The sequence below is a fragment of the Ambystoma mexicanum genome, chromosome 7p (genome assembly GCF_040938575.1).
Source record: "Ambystoma mexicanum isolate Mex_15411 chromosome 7p, UKY_AmexF1_1, whole genome shotgun sequence".
Lineage (NCBI taxonomy): Eukaryota > Metazoa > Chordata > Amphibia > Caudata > Ambystomatidae > Ambystoma > Ambystoma mexicanum.
In genome coordinates this window covers 248,361,190-248,377,753 of record NC_090939.1, presented here as the reverse complement: position 1 = coordinate 248,377,753, position 16,564 = coordinate 248,361,190, and the positions used below count along the sequence as shown (strand labels likewise).

General features: G+C 44.3%; 1 protein-coding gene across 3 annotated transcripts in view; it reads left to right on the top strand.

The window, feature by feature from the left end:
* The window catches only part of ITSN1 (intersectin 1), a 3,188,156-nt gene extending 3,171,829 nt beyond the window's left edge, over nucleotides 1–16,327 (top strand). For all 3 annotated transcript variants that reach the window (XM_069636218.1, XM_069636217.1, XM_069636220.1), the window contains one exon: nucleotides 12,908–16,327. In XM_069636218.1, the coding sequence (XP_069492319.1) occupies nucleotides 12,908–13,056 (149 nt within the window). In that variant the 3' untranslated portion in view covers nucleotides 13,057–16,327. The remainder of the gene's footprint in view (nucleotides 1–12,907) is intronic.
* The last annotated feature ends 237 nt before the right edge of the window (nucleotides 16,328–16,564 follow it).

Below are 16,564 nucleotides of genomic sequence, written 5' to 3'. Positions count from 1 at the left end.
TCAGCCAGAGACCTGACATCTTGTCGGAGAAGGTTCACTTCCTCCTGCACTGCCCCCACTTTCAGCTCCAATGCTGCTTTCAATTCAGTCATAGCCAGACCCAGTTTAGTCTCCCAGGCTACTTTCAGATCTACAATAGCCGCCAGGACCTCCTGGTTGGTGCCCATGGTGGCTGCGCTCCCGGCGGGGATTTTCTCCTTGCTCTTGGTTCCTTCAGGGCCCGGCGGTGTCCTGGCGTACTCTTCCAGCGTGGGCTGCTTACTCTTCATCCTTAGTGGTTTGCTAGACATGGCGTCGTGCCTAGGAATTGTGACCAAACCTCTCCTCTCACCAGTCCCCGCGAGATAGAACTGCTGTTGGCGCTGGGGCCCAGGTGGGCCGCGCAAGGGGTGTCTGGGAGCCAATGATTAGCTACCGGAGTACAGCTTTATCGATCCTGTGCCGGGTCCGCTGTGCCACTGTTCAACTTCCTTAGCAGGCTACTGTCTCCACAGCCCCAGTAACCCAGCCCACGCTGCAGCCGATCTCACCTCGGGGTTGCTTCATTGTGCAATTTGGGCTCCACTTTGAGGTTGGCAGGGTGCCACCCTCCTTCAATCTGCAGTTCCCCGGCGTAGATATGTGCCTCGGTCCCCCCCATGCCGGCACCACAAGGTGTCATTTGCGTGCTTTCCGGTTTACCTCCAGCACCCTCACCGAAGTCTAGGGGGAGATGCGGTGTGCCACAGTTTCCTGAGCCCTCCGGTGGCCCCGACAGCTCTACTGTTGTGCAGGTAGTGCCTTTATTAAGGCAAGGTGTCCTCCATGCCTGTGTAATAGCATGCCGGACCTCCGTGCCAGCCCTCCTTTTATGGGCAACCTTAGCGTTATATATGAGGTGAGGCCCCTTTCTGTCACACCCTTAAATTCCTCCGCTTTCGGGCTCAGCGCTTGCCTCTGCGCTCGTGTCCCGACTTCGCGAGCGCAGCCACCCGTAGTGTCATCCGCTTCCCAGCTGTTTTTGGGCTCTCGTCCCTGGCGTACGCCCAGCACTCCTGGCCCTGTGAATGGGCTTGCACGTCTTCAGTCACCATGAACTATCCTGTTTTGTGCTTGCACTTCGTGCGGCCATCTCATTAGTTCTGTGGTCTCTCCCGTGTTGAGTGTTTGCTCTGCCTTCAGTGCGCACAGGGCTCTGCTGCACTATAATAACAATCACATGTTCCGGGATGTCGGGGCTGTGCCGTCCTACGCTTATCTCCTTGTGCAGGACTGCACCACTTTCCTATCCTGCCACGATCCTCAGCTGGGTTCCTTCCTCTTTCTTGGCTGGGCGTGCAATGCCAGTGTTGTTGTCAATGCAGTATCCGCTCGTATGCGCTCATCGCGCCTCCGGCAATGTTAGTTACACCATCCGCGTATGTCCGCTCAAGTATTGTATCTCTCTCCTAGAAACAATGTTGCTGCTCCTCATGCTTCGCTGGGGTAATCCCGACATGTACCCAGTGTTGTTTCTGCCGCTCAGCTGTTCGAGAGAGGCTGTCCCGCACACGGCTGCTTCTATTCGTTTCGCCCTGCAAGTGGGGTCTCCCGAGCTTCAAAATGCTGGCCGCTCTCCCCTGCTACATTAAGGTTCATCGCCTGCCGTCTTTCGTTCAGAGCCCACCCCTGGGGCACACAATGCAGCCCTGGGCCGAACGGTGTACTCCAGGCCCCCTTCAACGTTGTGGGCTGCCACACTTCTTATTTATTCTGCACCGAACGCCCTCTCCATTCCGTATATTCAGCTTGCACTGGATCTCGTGACTGCCCTGGGATAGCAGTACAGTGGTTGCAAGATCCTTCCGAAATCAGTTGCGCTGTCCTGTTGTTGTTCTCCCTTTGTCCTCACAGCGCCATCTTTTTTGCCATCACCGCCAGGGTGCTTTTCACGTTATATGCATATATATCGGGTTCTTATCTGTCCATCACATTGGGCATCAGTCTGTTGCATGCCCAGTATGTTCCCACGTCCATGGGCGGCGTTCAACACACGTCTGCCGGTTTCAAACGCTCCGTTTTGCCAGGATGATGGACGGAACCGCAGGAGCACACAGAAACAGAGCCTATGGCCACTCCCCCCACCCACACTGTTTCACAGACATTTGGTCCCTGATCCTGGAGTACGACCTGAGCTTCCCGGCACAGACGCATAAACCACTTCTAGCAGAGTTATTCCTACGCAATCGTTAATGTCATGTGTGCCTTGCTGAGTCCTGCCAAGGCTTGGGAGGGGACGGGGATGAGGCTGGAGGTTGCGGGGTGGGTAGGGTGTGATTGGCCAAAGAATGCAGCACACCATACAGTAACATATGTCTGGATCCTATTGTAGGAATTTGCTCTAGGATTGCAACCGATTTTAAATAAAGTTGGTAAAAAAAACACATCGAGCTGGATTTGCTTCTATGATAAAATATCGTGATGACAGATAGGACTCCTACAGTACCAAATTAAATATTGAATGGTAAATATCTAACCGCTCCTATACATGGCACACATAGCAAATCTATCAACTTTTAAACATATACCAACCATATAAATGAAAAGGTAATACTGATGTAAGATAATTGCCCACATTTTGGTAAATAAACTGAACTGCTCTGATTATCATTGTTGAAGAAAAAAAGGTGTTTTAAAAGGCAAACCCCTTTCTTGCTTTTGGACCATGGTGCACGAGCAAATAATCTCAAAAAGACAAATCCTTTGTTTACAGTCCTCTCCTTCCTACCCCTTTCTGCCATCAACAAAAATGCAATTTATTTTTTCTTTAAGAAGGGCCAAGACAATTAAGTTGTACTAAGAATGGAAGCCCATCATAGCCCCCTCCCACTTCGACTGGGGCGGTAGTTGCTCCTTTTCACTTTCCCCCATTTACAAACAGCCAAAACAAGAAACTGTAATTTGCATTTTAAAAGACAATACACCTCTGTTTCACCGTCATCTGCGGTACACTAGTCCCCCAATCCCACGGCCACTTAATATGCATCCCCAATTAATCATGAAAGCTGATATTCTGAGCTCTCCCTTTGTGCAGTCTTTATCTAAGAATTTTAGACCGCGTTATTAACCGAGGCAAAGCCAAGGCCTACACGCTGGGGAAGGGTCATTACCCCAACCGTTCGTGACCCCTCCTGGGGTGTATAAGGCTATTAGTGCGCAGCCAAAAATGAAACTGAATGATTTTAGTCAGTTTCTCAAGTTAGAATGTTTGTAAACACGCTCTACACCAGAGATTCTAGTCTGCACCCCAAGCATTCTAGTTAGTTAAGAAGTCATTAATGCAATCCATGCGCTGATATTAAGGACATGTTTTGACTGCCCACCACCAACTACTTAACCAGTGTCACGTACTCAGAGAAAGCTGATTGATATATTTCCCAGCTCTAAATATTGTGAGATTGTTGCTGGGTAGGTGCCCTGCATGGTTGCATTAGGGTCTGTCTTGGTCAAGGTTTGGATGGTGGATGGAATACATACAATAATGTTCTCGTTCTTGGTGTGCGTGACAGCCACATTCAATTAATATAGCAATGTACGTTTTTTGCTTACATGGCCCAAAAACCTCTACCCACCACAAATGTAGTGGAAAAGGAAAAGGCTTTTCCTTTCATTAGTTGGGATGTAAACTCAAAGTGCGTTCACGTACTGTTCGCTAACATGAAAGGTTTTAACAATGTCTTTCTACCGGCAAGATCTTCGGACATATCAACATTATATGTTCTTCAGTTTCAAGTGGAACAAAATGTACACAGTCTCTCATATATGTCATTGTTCCAACAGGCTCCTTCTGGCACTGGAACATACATTTATTAAGGCAATTGAGATTAACGCCATTTTGCCCCGCCTACATTTACAAGTATTATACATTTCGAACAAGATGGTACATGAAGTCGCTCTAAAACGAATGTCATGTGTGGACAGCTTAATGTCGATTCAGAGAGATGTATTCTTTTTATTATTTTTTTTTAACTAATATCGGCTTTCCCTGAAGCCAAAAGAATTTTCTTAACATTTCAAAAACATTTGGTGAATCACATTTCTACCAAGTGATTATACTTTAGAATACATTTGGGAGAGGATACAGTTTAAGAAGCATTTTTCAATTGGAAGTACGGACCAAAATTGCTTCTTAAACAAGCAGCATCATTACGACGGGTGGTGAGAGGAGAGGAAATCCATTAACTGGGAACATACAAACTGTTAATAATATTGAAATCTCTACTTCCCAAAATGACATGGGTGACCCAGCCTTCTACTTCTCCTGCCAAGTTGCAATAATACACAACACCTTGACAACCCATCTATCGCTCCCACCTCCCCCTCTTTCTTTCTACTTCCTACCACCTACACCCTTTCCTCACTATGCCAGATCTCCACCAACTACCCCACTAAAATCCTAACTATCCACCACTTTGCAAACCCATCCTACACTTCTATCAACTCTTTTGTACTTCAAACTATTAAACAATTTGCACCAATCACCTCCTCTAACCTTTCCTCCCTCTTCAGCCTCTCTTTTCTTAGCAGGACTCTTTCCTGCCTGCTCTAAAATAGCCCTCATCCGCCCTATAATTATGAACCCACTGCTGACCCTAGCAAGCCCTTCTTCTATAGCCCAGTCTCCCTTGAGTCCCACTACTTCAAAGTCTTCAAACGTATTGCCTTCAACCGCATAATCGGCTGCTTCGGAGATCATTTACTCTGTGACCCCTGCCGTCAGGATTTTGGAGCAAAGACTCCACCAAAAAAAAAACACACTCGAAACGCAAACTTTCTGGCCACTGCTTACCACTCTCACATCTCCCCCATTCTAATACTACTCGATCTCTCAGCAGCCTTTTATACAGTGGATCATCCCCCCTCCTACAAATCCTCTTCTCCCCTGACTTCAAGGAGACCACACTAAACTGTGTGTCCTCCAATCTTTCTGACCGTTCCTTTTCCATCTTCTGGAAATCTAGCACTCATTCTGCTTTGCCTGTGGGTGTTGCCTAAGTACCTGCCCTGGCCCGCTCCTCGTCATGCTCTACACCATGTCCCTAGGCAACCTCATTTTTTCCTTTGGATTGCACTACCACTTCTTTGCTGATTACAATCTAGATGCTATTCTCCTTTGCCTCCATTACCTATGTCACTGATGGCACTGAAAACACTCAAGGACCGTTCAAGCGTCTTCATTGAATTCTTTGTGGGGCTTATGGCCATTCCTCCCAACATCTCATGAACCTCCTCCCTAACTCAGGCATTTGTAACCCCAGTTAGTGCTATCGATGCTTAACCCATACTCTCTGATATTTGGCTTAGACTGGTGATGTTCTCCCTAAATGCAGGCACACTAACTCCATCTGAGACTTCCTAACATTCCCTATTATCACTGCAGGTTAGTATTCTAATGGGAAAATATGGTTGTGCCTTGTAGTTACTCAGTAAGGCTCATGTGGTTTCACTCACGCCTACCTTTACCTCACCCTCCTACTCTGCCTGCTGTTCCTCCCCTGTCTCCTCCCCACCATCTTCCTGTTCCTCTGATGTTTCACTCCAACTCTTTCCCACCTTCACTCTTTGATATTAACACTTTTCCCGCTCTACCACTGCTACTCCTTCTGCCACACAACTACTGCTTCTTTTCCCAAACCACTACTACTACTCCCCCATTTCTACTACTGCGTTTCTTCCTTCCACACTACTCCTCCTCTCACAATCCTACTACTCCTCTCACAATACCACTACTCTCCCACACTGCTACTCTTCCTCCTCCCACACTACTACTCTTCCTCCCCCCACAATAATACTCCTCCTCCCACACTACTTCTCTTCCACCTTAATACTACTCTTCCTCCTCCTCCTCCACTACTACTACTCTTCCTCCCACATTAACCCTACACTACCACTCGGCTCATACTACTGATCAGTAACCCTCCTTACACCCTGTACCAGTCTTCTCACATTCACACCTTACACTATCCTCTCTACACACACCTCACAAACATGATGCACACTCACACTGCAGAACCACTATCACCACCACTAAGCCAATGCCTCACCTGCTCCAAGACTCCTCTCCACAATTCATCATTCCCTCCTTCCTCCTCCTGGTCTCTTGGGTACCGTTCACCTCCTCCTTGGACCTCACCTGATATCCCCACACTTACTGTTTCCTGCCCTTACTTATTTAGCTGCACCTTGCTGAGGGTTGGCAAGTTGGCCAATCTCCTTTCTTCCTTTCCCTCCCTGGGTGTGAATGTGTAGCAAAACGCTTAAAAGCGGGTCTTAGCCCCGCCCACTTTCTCCGCCCGGGCTTGCTGCCCAGGAGGTTTTGCAGTGCTGGGAAAACAATATCGAAGTTTGTTTCCAAAGCCCTATTGGTGAGGACCACCTGGGTACGTTCTGGGAATCCTGCTTGGTAAACAAAATGTTTCCGAAGCCCTATTGGTGACGACCCCCCTGGGTACGTTCTGGGAATCCTCCATGGTGGTCTAGTAGATTATCATTCGTTGCGGAATTACTTGCGGGCTTTGCTGGTCTGGTTCGCTGCGCAGCTGCTCTGGCCTGCTGTGTGGCTGCAGTCGGTGTCTCTCACCAACTGCTCTGTAGCGGTGATTGGGTGTATGCAGCGCTGGAGTTTAGTTTGTGCAGGTAACTATTCTGGGGTTTGCCGATTTCTCTTCTATCTTTTTTAGGGTTTGTGTCTGAAATCGCAATAAAACGCCTGCTAGTGGTACCTGCCTCCCACTATGTACACAGAGGGGACAGGCGTTTCTCAGTTCTGGGCCCTCGCCTATGGAAATTACTTTCCATTGACCTTAGAAGGATTGATTGTTACTTTGCGATTGCCTCTCCTTTCTTTATAATCCCCTATAAAGGTCCTTACATACAATAGAAAAATAGTACCATCTGCACAGAAATACAGTTCAGTCTGCTTGGCTGTGCATTTTTCTGTGGATATGCACCTAATAAATAAATAAAATCAAGAATACTGGCAAGTGTACGCATTCAGAGACAAAACTGGAGACATGCTTCGGCAGAGATACAGATTGGCACAAAATGGGTTAGGGGATAGGAATTGGGACCCTCTCTGCTGCCACCATCCACCTCAGGGGTAGGACTATCTCTGGAACTAACCCTGGTAGACCTCCCACACCACGGCTGAGAGTGGTTCCGATCCCCCTTGACAAGGCCCAGTTATTGGCCTTGTCACATATCCAACATCCCTCAGCACTCCGTGGCTCAACGCTGTCTGCTGTGAAACCCTCCCAAATCGGAAATCATATCTCTACCTGAAAGGATAACACATTCCAGCAGTTCCTCAGAGCTATTGCCACAGCTGCTAGAGTTACCTTTCTCCTTACTCAACACTAGGCAACATGATAATCACTACATTTGTGCTCAGCAAACTGGACTACCGCTGGAGCTTATGCCTTGGTCTCCTGCTCTACTCTTTCTCTGCCCTTAAGAAAAAAGTCTTAAACTTCCCTTCTATCACTCTCTACAACCTACCTCGATCCTCCCCTACCTCGTATACCACTCAACAGTTGATAGCTCTCTTGCAAAATTACTTTCTATTTAAATTCTTACAACAACGGCGTCCATTGCATTGCCCCCAAGTCATCTTGCTGACTGCATCTCCCTGTATTCCTTCTTGTACTCTATGTTCCTCCTCTCTCCTCAACCTCTTAGTCACCTTTCCCTTGTGCCCTCTCTCACTCTTTCTCCCTACTGGAATGGCCTCCCCCGTACATCAAAGCCATCCTGTGATAGAATGCCCTCTGCAAGAGTGTACTATCCGGAGTATTTTTTTATTTTCGCTATGCGAAAAGATGCTGGTTTTCCCTCTCAGAAGGTGGGCTCTGCTAAACAGACCTCACTTTCCAATGAAATGATCTGTGCTAAAAAATAAATAGTGCACACGTGTGTGCTATGGTTGGACTTTGTCTACTTGCACACAAGCAGTTGTGATGTGATATGGCAACATAGGCGTTACAGAGTAACAGTTTGCAGCATGCTTCAAAACAGTCTGTTGGAATCCCATTAATTCCAACATCGACGGGCTACCTTTAACAGTGGGCACCCATGAATTAGACTGTATATAGCTTTGTCGCCTCATGTCCTGGTGGCAGAACTGTGGGTAAATTAAATATCAAACTATGTCTAGTTTGATGGTAGTGGCCTATCAGGAGAGAAAATTATAACTGCCAAAACCCTTCTGATATGTTATTATCAGTTATTTTCTGTGACTGCTGCATATGTCAGAGCCCTTTGTCTATTGTTCTGTGGTGCTGGGAGTTTCACTCACAACAGATGTTAGGCCCAACCCTTGATGTCGTTTGTTCTCTGCTGAGAAGGTTTGAAACCTTCACAGAAGTATAGCAGATAACCCATGGAGGTAGGGTGGGACCTGGCCTGGTTGGTTCAAGGGGATCTCTGTCACACAATGGGGAAGTCACCTGAGGAGGATAGTTACTAGAGTGTTTTTAATCTCTCGCAGACAGGAGAGTGGAAAGTATAGTGGAGCTGAGAAAAGAAACTGGACACTGGAGGAGGAGTTGCGTTTAGTTTAGTTTACTTCTTATAAAGCGCTACTCGCCCATAGGTCTCAAAACGCTACACAAAACAAAAACATAAAAATAAAAATACACAAACAGCAGAGAAAGAAACATCAGCAAATAATCCAAATAATGACATTGGGAAAATCATAAGTAAAAACACCATAATCAGAAACAAGTCCTAAATTCAGGAGGCCTGGGGCAGGTAATAACGGAAAGGTCCATAACCAATTTGAGATCCGAGGAAACTTGCGCAATGTCATTACATATGGACAAAAAAAGATGGGAGGTTACTTGTTGCACACCCAACCAGAATACAGTCTTGGTCCTTCTCCTGAACCATTGATCAATCTTGATTCTACAAATTATTTTAAAGCCTGCCATTCTTACTATCTCTGGACCAGTCTTTTGCTGCAACCAGGCCAGAACTTTGTTCCTCAAGGAGTCCCTAGGTTCATGACCCTCAGGGGCTTCACGTTGGTGATAATAACGTTTCTGTGGTCCAAGACAGAGTTCTTAAGGGACTTATCAACTATTGGATGCATAAAGGTTTTGCCAATACGCAAGTTTCTGGGGAGAGAATGTTTAGTGTTACAGATATTATATTGTGCTGATATTGCAGAAGGTTGAGTAATCACTCCATCCTTTCCTTCAGTAAACGGAGGTGGTTTAGCATGCTCCCCATTCAGGCCAGACATAGCTGAGACCCACATCTGCTCATTAGCTGAACCCTGACTCTGTTTTATCCATTTAATCTCCCCTGACCGTTTGATTACCTCCAGCTCTACATTTGTCTGGCAGGAGTTGTCCTTCATATTCATACTCTTCCCGTCCATAAACACTTGCTTTATCTGTGAGGATCCAATATTAGTTTGCAACATCTGGGCTCTCTTTTCTCTCCTGTCTCCTATCTGATCCTGATGGCATGCTTTATCTACATTCCCGGATAAAATTGTACGGCCAGATTATCCATCACATTTATCCAGTAGCAACAGGCTGTAAAATGTTTACATGAGTTAAGCTCTTCAATTAGCATAGGCAACCATTGAGTTGGACTACTCGGGTCAAATTGCCCAGGTTGTTGCGAGTTAGCCTCTGATAACTGTGAGGATACTTGCTCAGGAAACTCCATGAACACATTTCCCAATATGGCATAGTTATTGGATAGTTCTTTAACAGTCATCAGAGAAGACCCAGTATTTAAGTATTTTGCGATTTATTTTAATGTTGGTTCTTGTGGTAGACATTTCAGAAATATTATAAATACACAGGGTAGGTTGCCACTTACTAAAGAAATAAGGAGAAAGCAGCCTTCTAAATCACCAGATAAACGTTAATGCGTGGTACGCTACCGGGCCCAGAATACTGAAACAGCGAGTGCCACAATAGGGCAGAGCTGCACGATTATCAAGGCAGCGCACATATAAGGTTCCTGCATCCCGACTATCCAGAGCGCCAAAGGGAAAGCTAAGACGGTATGCTTACCGCCACATGCAGTCAGTTGAAGTCCCAATGATCTCCCCTACCCTGGAGAAGAAGCTCGGTCTCTGGATACAGCAGCAGGACAAAGCACCAGCCAACAAGCCGCACTGGGAACACGCACGCAGGCGCAGAGTCACAGAGAAGCGTGCTTGTCACCAGCCGCCTCCGTCAGCCTCAATTCTCCTTTGCTTTAGTTTCACCATTTCCAAAATTCCTAGGCCACACTTCCGTCCTACGACTCCTCCTAGCTTCATGCAGACATGGTACTCTTGGCACCTGGCATCAGAAGAAAAAACCTTTGGTAAAGCAGCAACGACTGTGCCCTTAAAGAAGGCTTGGAATGGACTGCCTTGTCAAAATTACTATATTATTATGGCAAAGATGACAAACTCTTCACACGTATCTTCAATAAACCCCATAGAAACTAGCAACGGACATGCAATTTAGACGGACCACGATGTAAACTAAGAAAGGGGTCGTCTCCCTTTCATCTTGTCACTTGTAACTTCATTTTGTAAAAATCTTGTTGATTAACACAATAAAAAAATAAAAAAATTACTATAGAAGGGCGTTTTACCCCTTAATGGAATCATTGTTTAACTATCTTTGGATGAATGTGAAAAAGATTTCACTGGAACCTTGTTGGGGTAAAGACTGTCCAAAGTCCTCAGTAATTCGGGAGAAGAGTGGGATTTCCAAGGAGTGTGCAGCCCTTCTCCCTAACCACTTCAAGGAACATTTGAAGCAAACTGCCCAGAACTCTGCCTGCTGAAGTCACAATCCCTGCAAGTCTTCCTGGCTGGGAAGGGCAAAAGATGGACTCATCTTTCCTCAGAGTCCAAATGGAGGGTCTCACAGAAACGCAGGACCAAAAGAACCTACCTTTTGCTCTAACTGCAATTACGATCTAATTTGAGCTCTTCTGCGTGCTGTGATGGCCTTTGACACACTGCAAAGACCCAATAGTGCTGCCTTTGAGGTTCTACACTTCAAGCCACTGTAAGCACCTTCAGGGTGCGGCTATTTGAAGATCACCTCCCTGACCTGAACTTCTTTTGCTTTGTTGGACTCAGTCGAGCCAGCTCACTATTTAAGTCGAATCGCTACTTTATGCACCGATAACCAGTCAAACCTTGCATGGCACAGTGTTGATTTGAACATTGCCGCTTGTCCCTCTCTTCTTTGACACTCAAGCTATTGCTGCTTGTGGAATTACATCACGTTACTGAATCCCACTGGACCAGCTCAATCAACCTCCATCCGATTCAATGCACTGGAAAGAGCCCAGAAGCCGGGCTTGATGCTGTTCAGTTCCAGAAGGAAGACAGTACGCTATCTAACATTGGTTCGGTACCCCTGGCCTTGTTATATGGGCACTACTGACATTTTAGACCCAATATTTGAACTTAAAAGACATATTGTTGAACTTGTTTGACTATTCTGTATGACTGTTACCTGCAGAACTACGTTACCCAGTGTGCCCCAGTCTCTCAAAATCTCAATTCATTGTGCATTTACTTTATTGGGTGGGTTGTTAGTGTTTTTTAACAGTATGTCTGTCCTTTTAGTGTTTTTAATGATTTGTCTGTCCTTTTAGTTTAATTGAAGACTCAACTTTATAGCACCTTCATTTGACATTTCTTTTATTTTGGTGCTTACTGCACTATTGTTGATTTGAATGCTTCCATACTGGCTCACACCATCTTGCACAGTATAGCCTGCCCTCTGCCTATGCTACCTTAAAGAGGCAAAAGAGGTGTGCCTGCTTCACCTTCATGTCTGGAATCAATGCTGGTTTAGTAGACGTATGGGGCTAGGAGTAGGAGTTTAGAAGCACTACTCATCCGGGAGGATGGCTTAGGGACAACGGGTTTGCCTTGGAAGCAAGACAAAGCAGAGCAGCACAGGCCCGAATCCCGGTTCCGCGATTAGCGGTTGGTCTCCGGTATGAAGCGCAAAATAAATGCTCAATTTATTATTCTGATTTTTAACTTATCCCTGTACTCCTGCAGATCAGTAGTCACTTTATCACACATCCCATTAATTGATCAGATCAAAACAAGAGTGGAGCTGCACTTTGTGACCAGTGAAGGGGCTTTTACCTCCCTTCCCACTAATGGACCTCGCTGCACCCCTCCCTTCTAAACCTCACTCTTTTGTCCCAGTTGTAAATATGCTCCTTACCTGCTACAATGGCCCTAGGTGCCTAGTGTATGCTGTAGTCATGCAGGTTCCCTTGTCTAATTCCCAGGTTGATGTCCCATCACCCTATGCCCTCACCAAACAGTTAAACAAACTCTGATGTCTTGATCCTATTATATATTATATATTATATTATAGAGGCATCCTACCTAAGGATTGCCTCCCTCCGGTATGTCTTCCTCTGTACAGAAGTACGGTTAGAAATTACACAGTGTATTCAATACAAATTCAAACAATAGATTTCACAGGCTTGCCGATACTGTAACAGTTGGATGTTGTACACGAGAGGTTGTGTCTTGCAGTCAATGATGCTGAGATATAGTGGACATTTTTATAAAATGGTGTATTTGTTCATGACACCTTTTGTGGTAAGGGCATGAAATGCAATGAAATTGCACAGCTAAGGTAGCAATACATTTGATGTATATTTATCTGGGCACTTTCTAAAGCAGAAACCTATCTGGAAAGTAAAAGAACCCTGTACAAGGAAGCGGGGAAGGGTTACCGTCGATCTAGGGGTTGCGTAGGGATTAATGCTGGTAATCGGGGATAGATTCTTGGATTAAGTCTTTTCATTGCATGTTCAGAAGCAGACTCATCAAAAGACATTGAAATGAGAAAAAAACAGAAATCATAACATGTTATGTTGTGTTTTTCCCCAGACTTTTTGGGTCGAACAGAAATTCGAGTTGCGGACATTAAGAAAGACCAGGGCTCAAAAGGCCCCGTCACGAAGTGTCTCCTCTTGCATGAAGTGCCAACTGGAGAAATAGTTGTTCGATTGGATCTGCAGTTGTTCGATGAACCCTAGAAGCTCATGCACAAATCGACATCCGCAGTCACCTTTTGGATGCCCCAATCGTTGTACAAAGGAAACTGTAGGCCTTTTGTCCATGGGAGGGATTTCAAATGAAGAAAAAAACACCATCATCTGTTGTTGCCAGTACTCCCCTTCCATGAAAACATGATTCCATTTTTTAGGAAACTGTCTTTTTATGTGAGCGTTTGTGATTCTTTTAGGAATATGTTCTGGAAGTAGCATAACTGTAATTTATTATCTGTTTTGAACGTTTAGCAATTACATATAGGTAGCTGCTTCTATGCAAACCTCTTCATCGACTCTATGGATTTAACGCTAAAGTGCGACGTCTGTAAAATAGGTTTCAGGAACTTTCGACTAGAAACCTTGCTGTGGTACACTGTAAAAATGCACCCATCACCCATCGAGGGGGTGCTTTGATTTTATGTTTTGTAAAATACTTTGTCTTCATTTTATTAGGGGTATTGTAGGACCTCGCTGTCAAATAGAACGTCATACTTTCCATAACGGAGTGACATTTGGGTACATTATCATGCTCTGTGTTTGCTAAACAAAAAGGAAAGCTTATTTCTAAAAAAAAAAGTCTGCAAATAATTACTTTGGCTAGAAAAGATGTCTCATCTGCCACACTTTAATGTTTATTAGGCCCTTAGTGTTAAAGGTACATGTAATGGGTCTATGCTGTAGTACACATGGACGCTGAACGTGCTGGGACAAGTCCATATTTAGCAGTCCCATTGGGATTAGATTGCTGCCATGAGCACGAAAGGATGACCCCTTTACCAAGGGGGGGCTGGTTGGAGTGCTGGCAAAATGTCACTTTACGTAGGGCTGCATAAATGCTTGTGCCTGTCCCGACTGCTGGTGACTTGAGCGTAAATTGGGGGAGAATGGAGAGGCCAGGTACAGTAAGTCATGCTGATCTAGCTCAGGAAGCCCATTTATAATAGACTTTTAATTTTTAAAAAGCCGCTTCTGCTTTCTGACTTTTATCATAGCTCAATGACAATGGTTTTACTGTTAGCATAGAGATCAGGTTTCCAGCATCATTTCTAATATATATGACAGAGAGAACCATGACAATAAATGTTTTAAAATATGAATTACTCCTAAACCGTTCATAAATGTTTATATTAATGACGATTAAGATTAACTGAAGTGATGAAACACACATTCCTCTTAAGCATCCGCAGTTTCCTGCAATGATGTTTCTAAAAGGACAGCTCATCCCACTGACCTCTGCATGCCTGTATTTAACCATGGCATGAGGGTGGGTGTTTCATTTGCAGGACTACTTTGTCATGTGAGCTCTTTGTGCCACTGCAGGCAGTGGGCACGTCGTCATGATACTGTATTCTGTGAGAGCTGGTCTAAAGGGGTACATGCAGAAGTGTTTTCTGCAATGCCTAACATTAACACTTTAAATTCTCATGTTTTCTCAGAATAGCAGTGACATCTCTCACTCCGACATCCCTGTTGGTACTGCATATGGCTGAGTTTTGGAGAGTAGGATGGGGGCAGAAGCAGGCCATCACTGGAACCCCATGTTTATGTTTAGAAATATTCTGGCAGTTGAACAGTAGGTTTGATCATCTATGTAGCATACATGTCAGTGAGTGTTTTTAAGCATTACATGTTTCCTCTGTTGCTGGAATAAAAACAAACCACTTTTAGTTGCTTGTCATCAGGTCGGACAATGAACCTGACTGCAGACATCTGGTTAAACCACACTAACAGAATATGTGCCATAGATTTCCAAAGTTTTAAGCCACCTTACTGGTTTTTCTCCAGGTCATAAGAAAAAAAGACCATTGACAATAATATGATGCACAGAACTGTCTTACATTAGCCACATACTTTCCTTTTAGTGAATTCTATGCTTATGTCAATAGTTTGTATGCCAAGGCAGAGCGTGGATCCTTTTATATTCAGCCAACGTGGTTGTAATGTAGGACACAGTGTTTTCATTTTAAACAGTTACCCCTCCTCCATAAATGTGTTTTAACAAGGGGAAGTACAAAACTGCATTGTGTAACACCTTTGCACAATTTATACTTTTCTTTTAGATGTGCTAGATTTTTTAACTTTTAGTTTGTTTTTGTTTTTTCATGCACAGTGCTCCAAAATGTATACATTTCCACTGAAAGTTTCTGGGTGGCCGTAAAACTAACAACATGCAAAACCAGCTTTTGTAACCGTTCTCTATCCTTTAGCACAACTATTTTATCTGACGTTTTCAATGCTCATGCCCTAATCATCCACGTTCTGCCATATTTTTTGTAATGCCTTTGTAAAAATTGTAGAGTAGTTTTGTCTGCTACGTTCACAAGTTTGTTTTAATCTTGATGTTTTTTATGTATTTATTTGCATAATCTCCAGTGGTACTAACATTTCCCTTTCATCTGCATAGAACTCTATGTGTATATGTGAGGTATCGATATTATTGCTAGGAATTCTGCCCAGTGTCCTGCAAGTTCAGAGACTCCCCGTTGGGAAGGGGATATCTACTTAAGTGCTGTTTTCCTAACAACCACTGTAGTGATATGTATGTTTGGGGTAGGAAAAATGTTTACATTTCATACTTAAATGTGTACCTATTAATTTATAAAGGTTAGTGTTGTATTTTGTATGAAAAGCAAGTTTGCGGAAGGAGACACAGGTCTTTTTTTTTAATAAGATTTTGATGGATACATTTGTTTTGCCAACATTAAGCCCAGCGCAGGTGAAGGTTTTTTTTTACAAAGGATGATGGCCCAAGCAGAGTGGTAACATCTGTTTGCATTGTAGGCCATACAAAATCATTCATGCATCCATGCTGTGCAGATGTGTGTGGAGCCTTGTGTACCCTTCACAGAGTCTTTTGAAAACTGCCCTACGGATATTTAGGATTGCTGAATTGGCCAAATTTTTTTAAAATGTCGAGCAAGTATTTGAGATTCCTTGATTTCTTTAAGGAAAGGCTCCTGTCTGTCCAATTGCAATATAAAAACATTTTATTGAATAAACTGTACATGAACGTTTGTGTTATAGTAGGGAAAACATTGATTAAATATTAGTGAAGTACATTGCCTGTTGATATTCTTTCCATCCTTCTAGAAAGTTCTAAGTGAACTGTAATGCCTGCGTTTTTGTCGTGCCTTCGTTACCTTAGACATTTTGACACCTCATTCTGCTGCAGCCTGTACAATAAACTAATTTCCGGCATACATTCCGGTAGAAAAAGCATACTCCCTGCTATCATAAAGTACTTTGTTGTGAATGATTTCGTCTTGTATTATTTTTGTCTGCTAGCATGTATTTGCCTGTGCCTTATTTCCCAACATGAACTGCATTTCTTAGAACAATTCAGACACCACAGAGAGGATATTGTTAGTTCTCATAGTAGCCAGTTTAGCAGCAATGCGGTTGATAGCAGTGCGCCAAGCTGAAGGCACACACATTTACATAGAACTTGAATACAGAGGGACACATGATTCATCAAGCCAGTTCATGTTCCCGC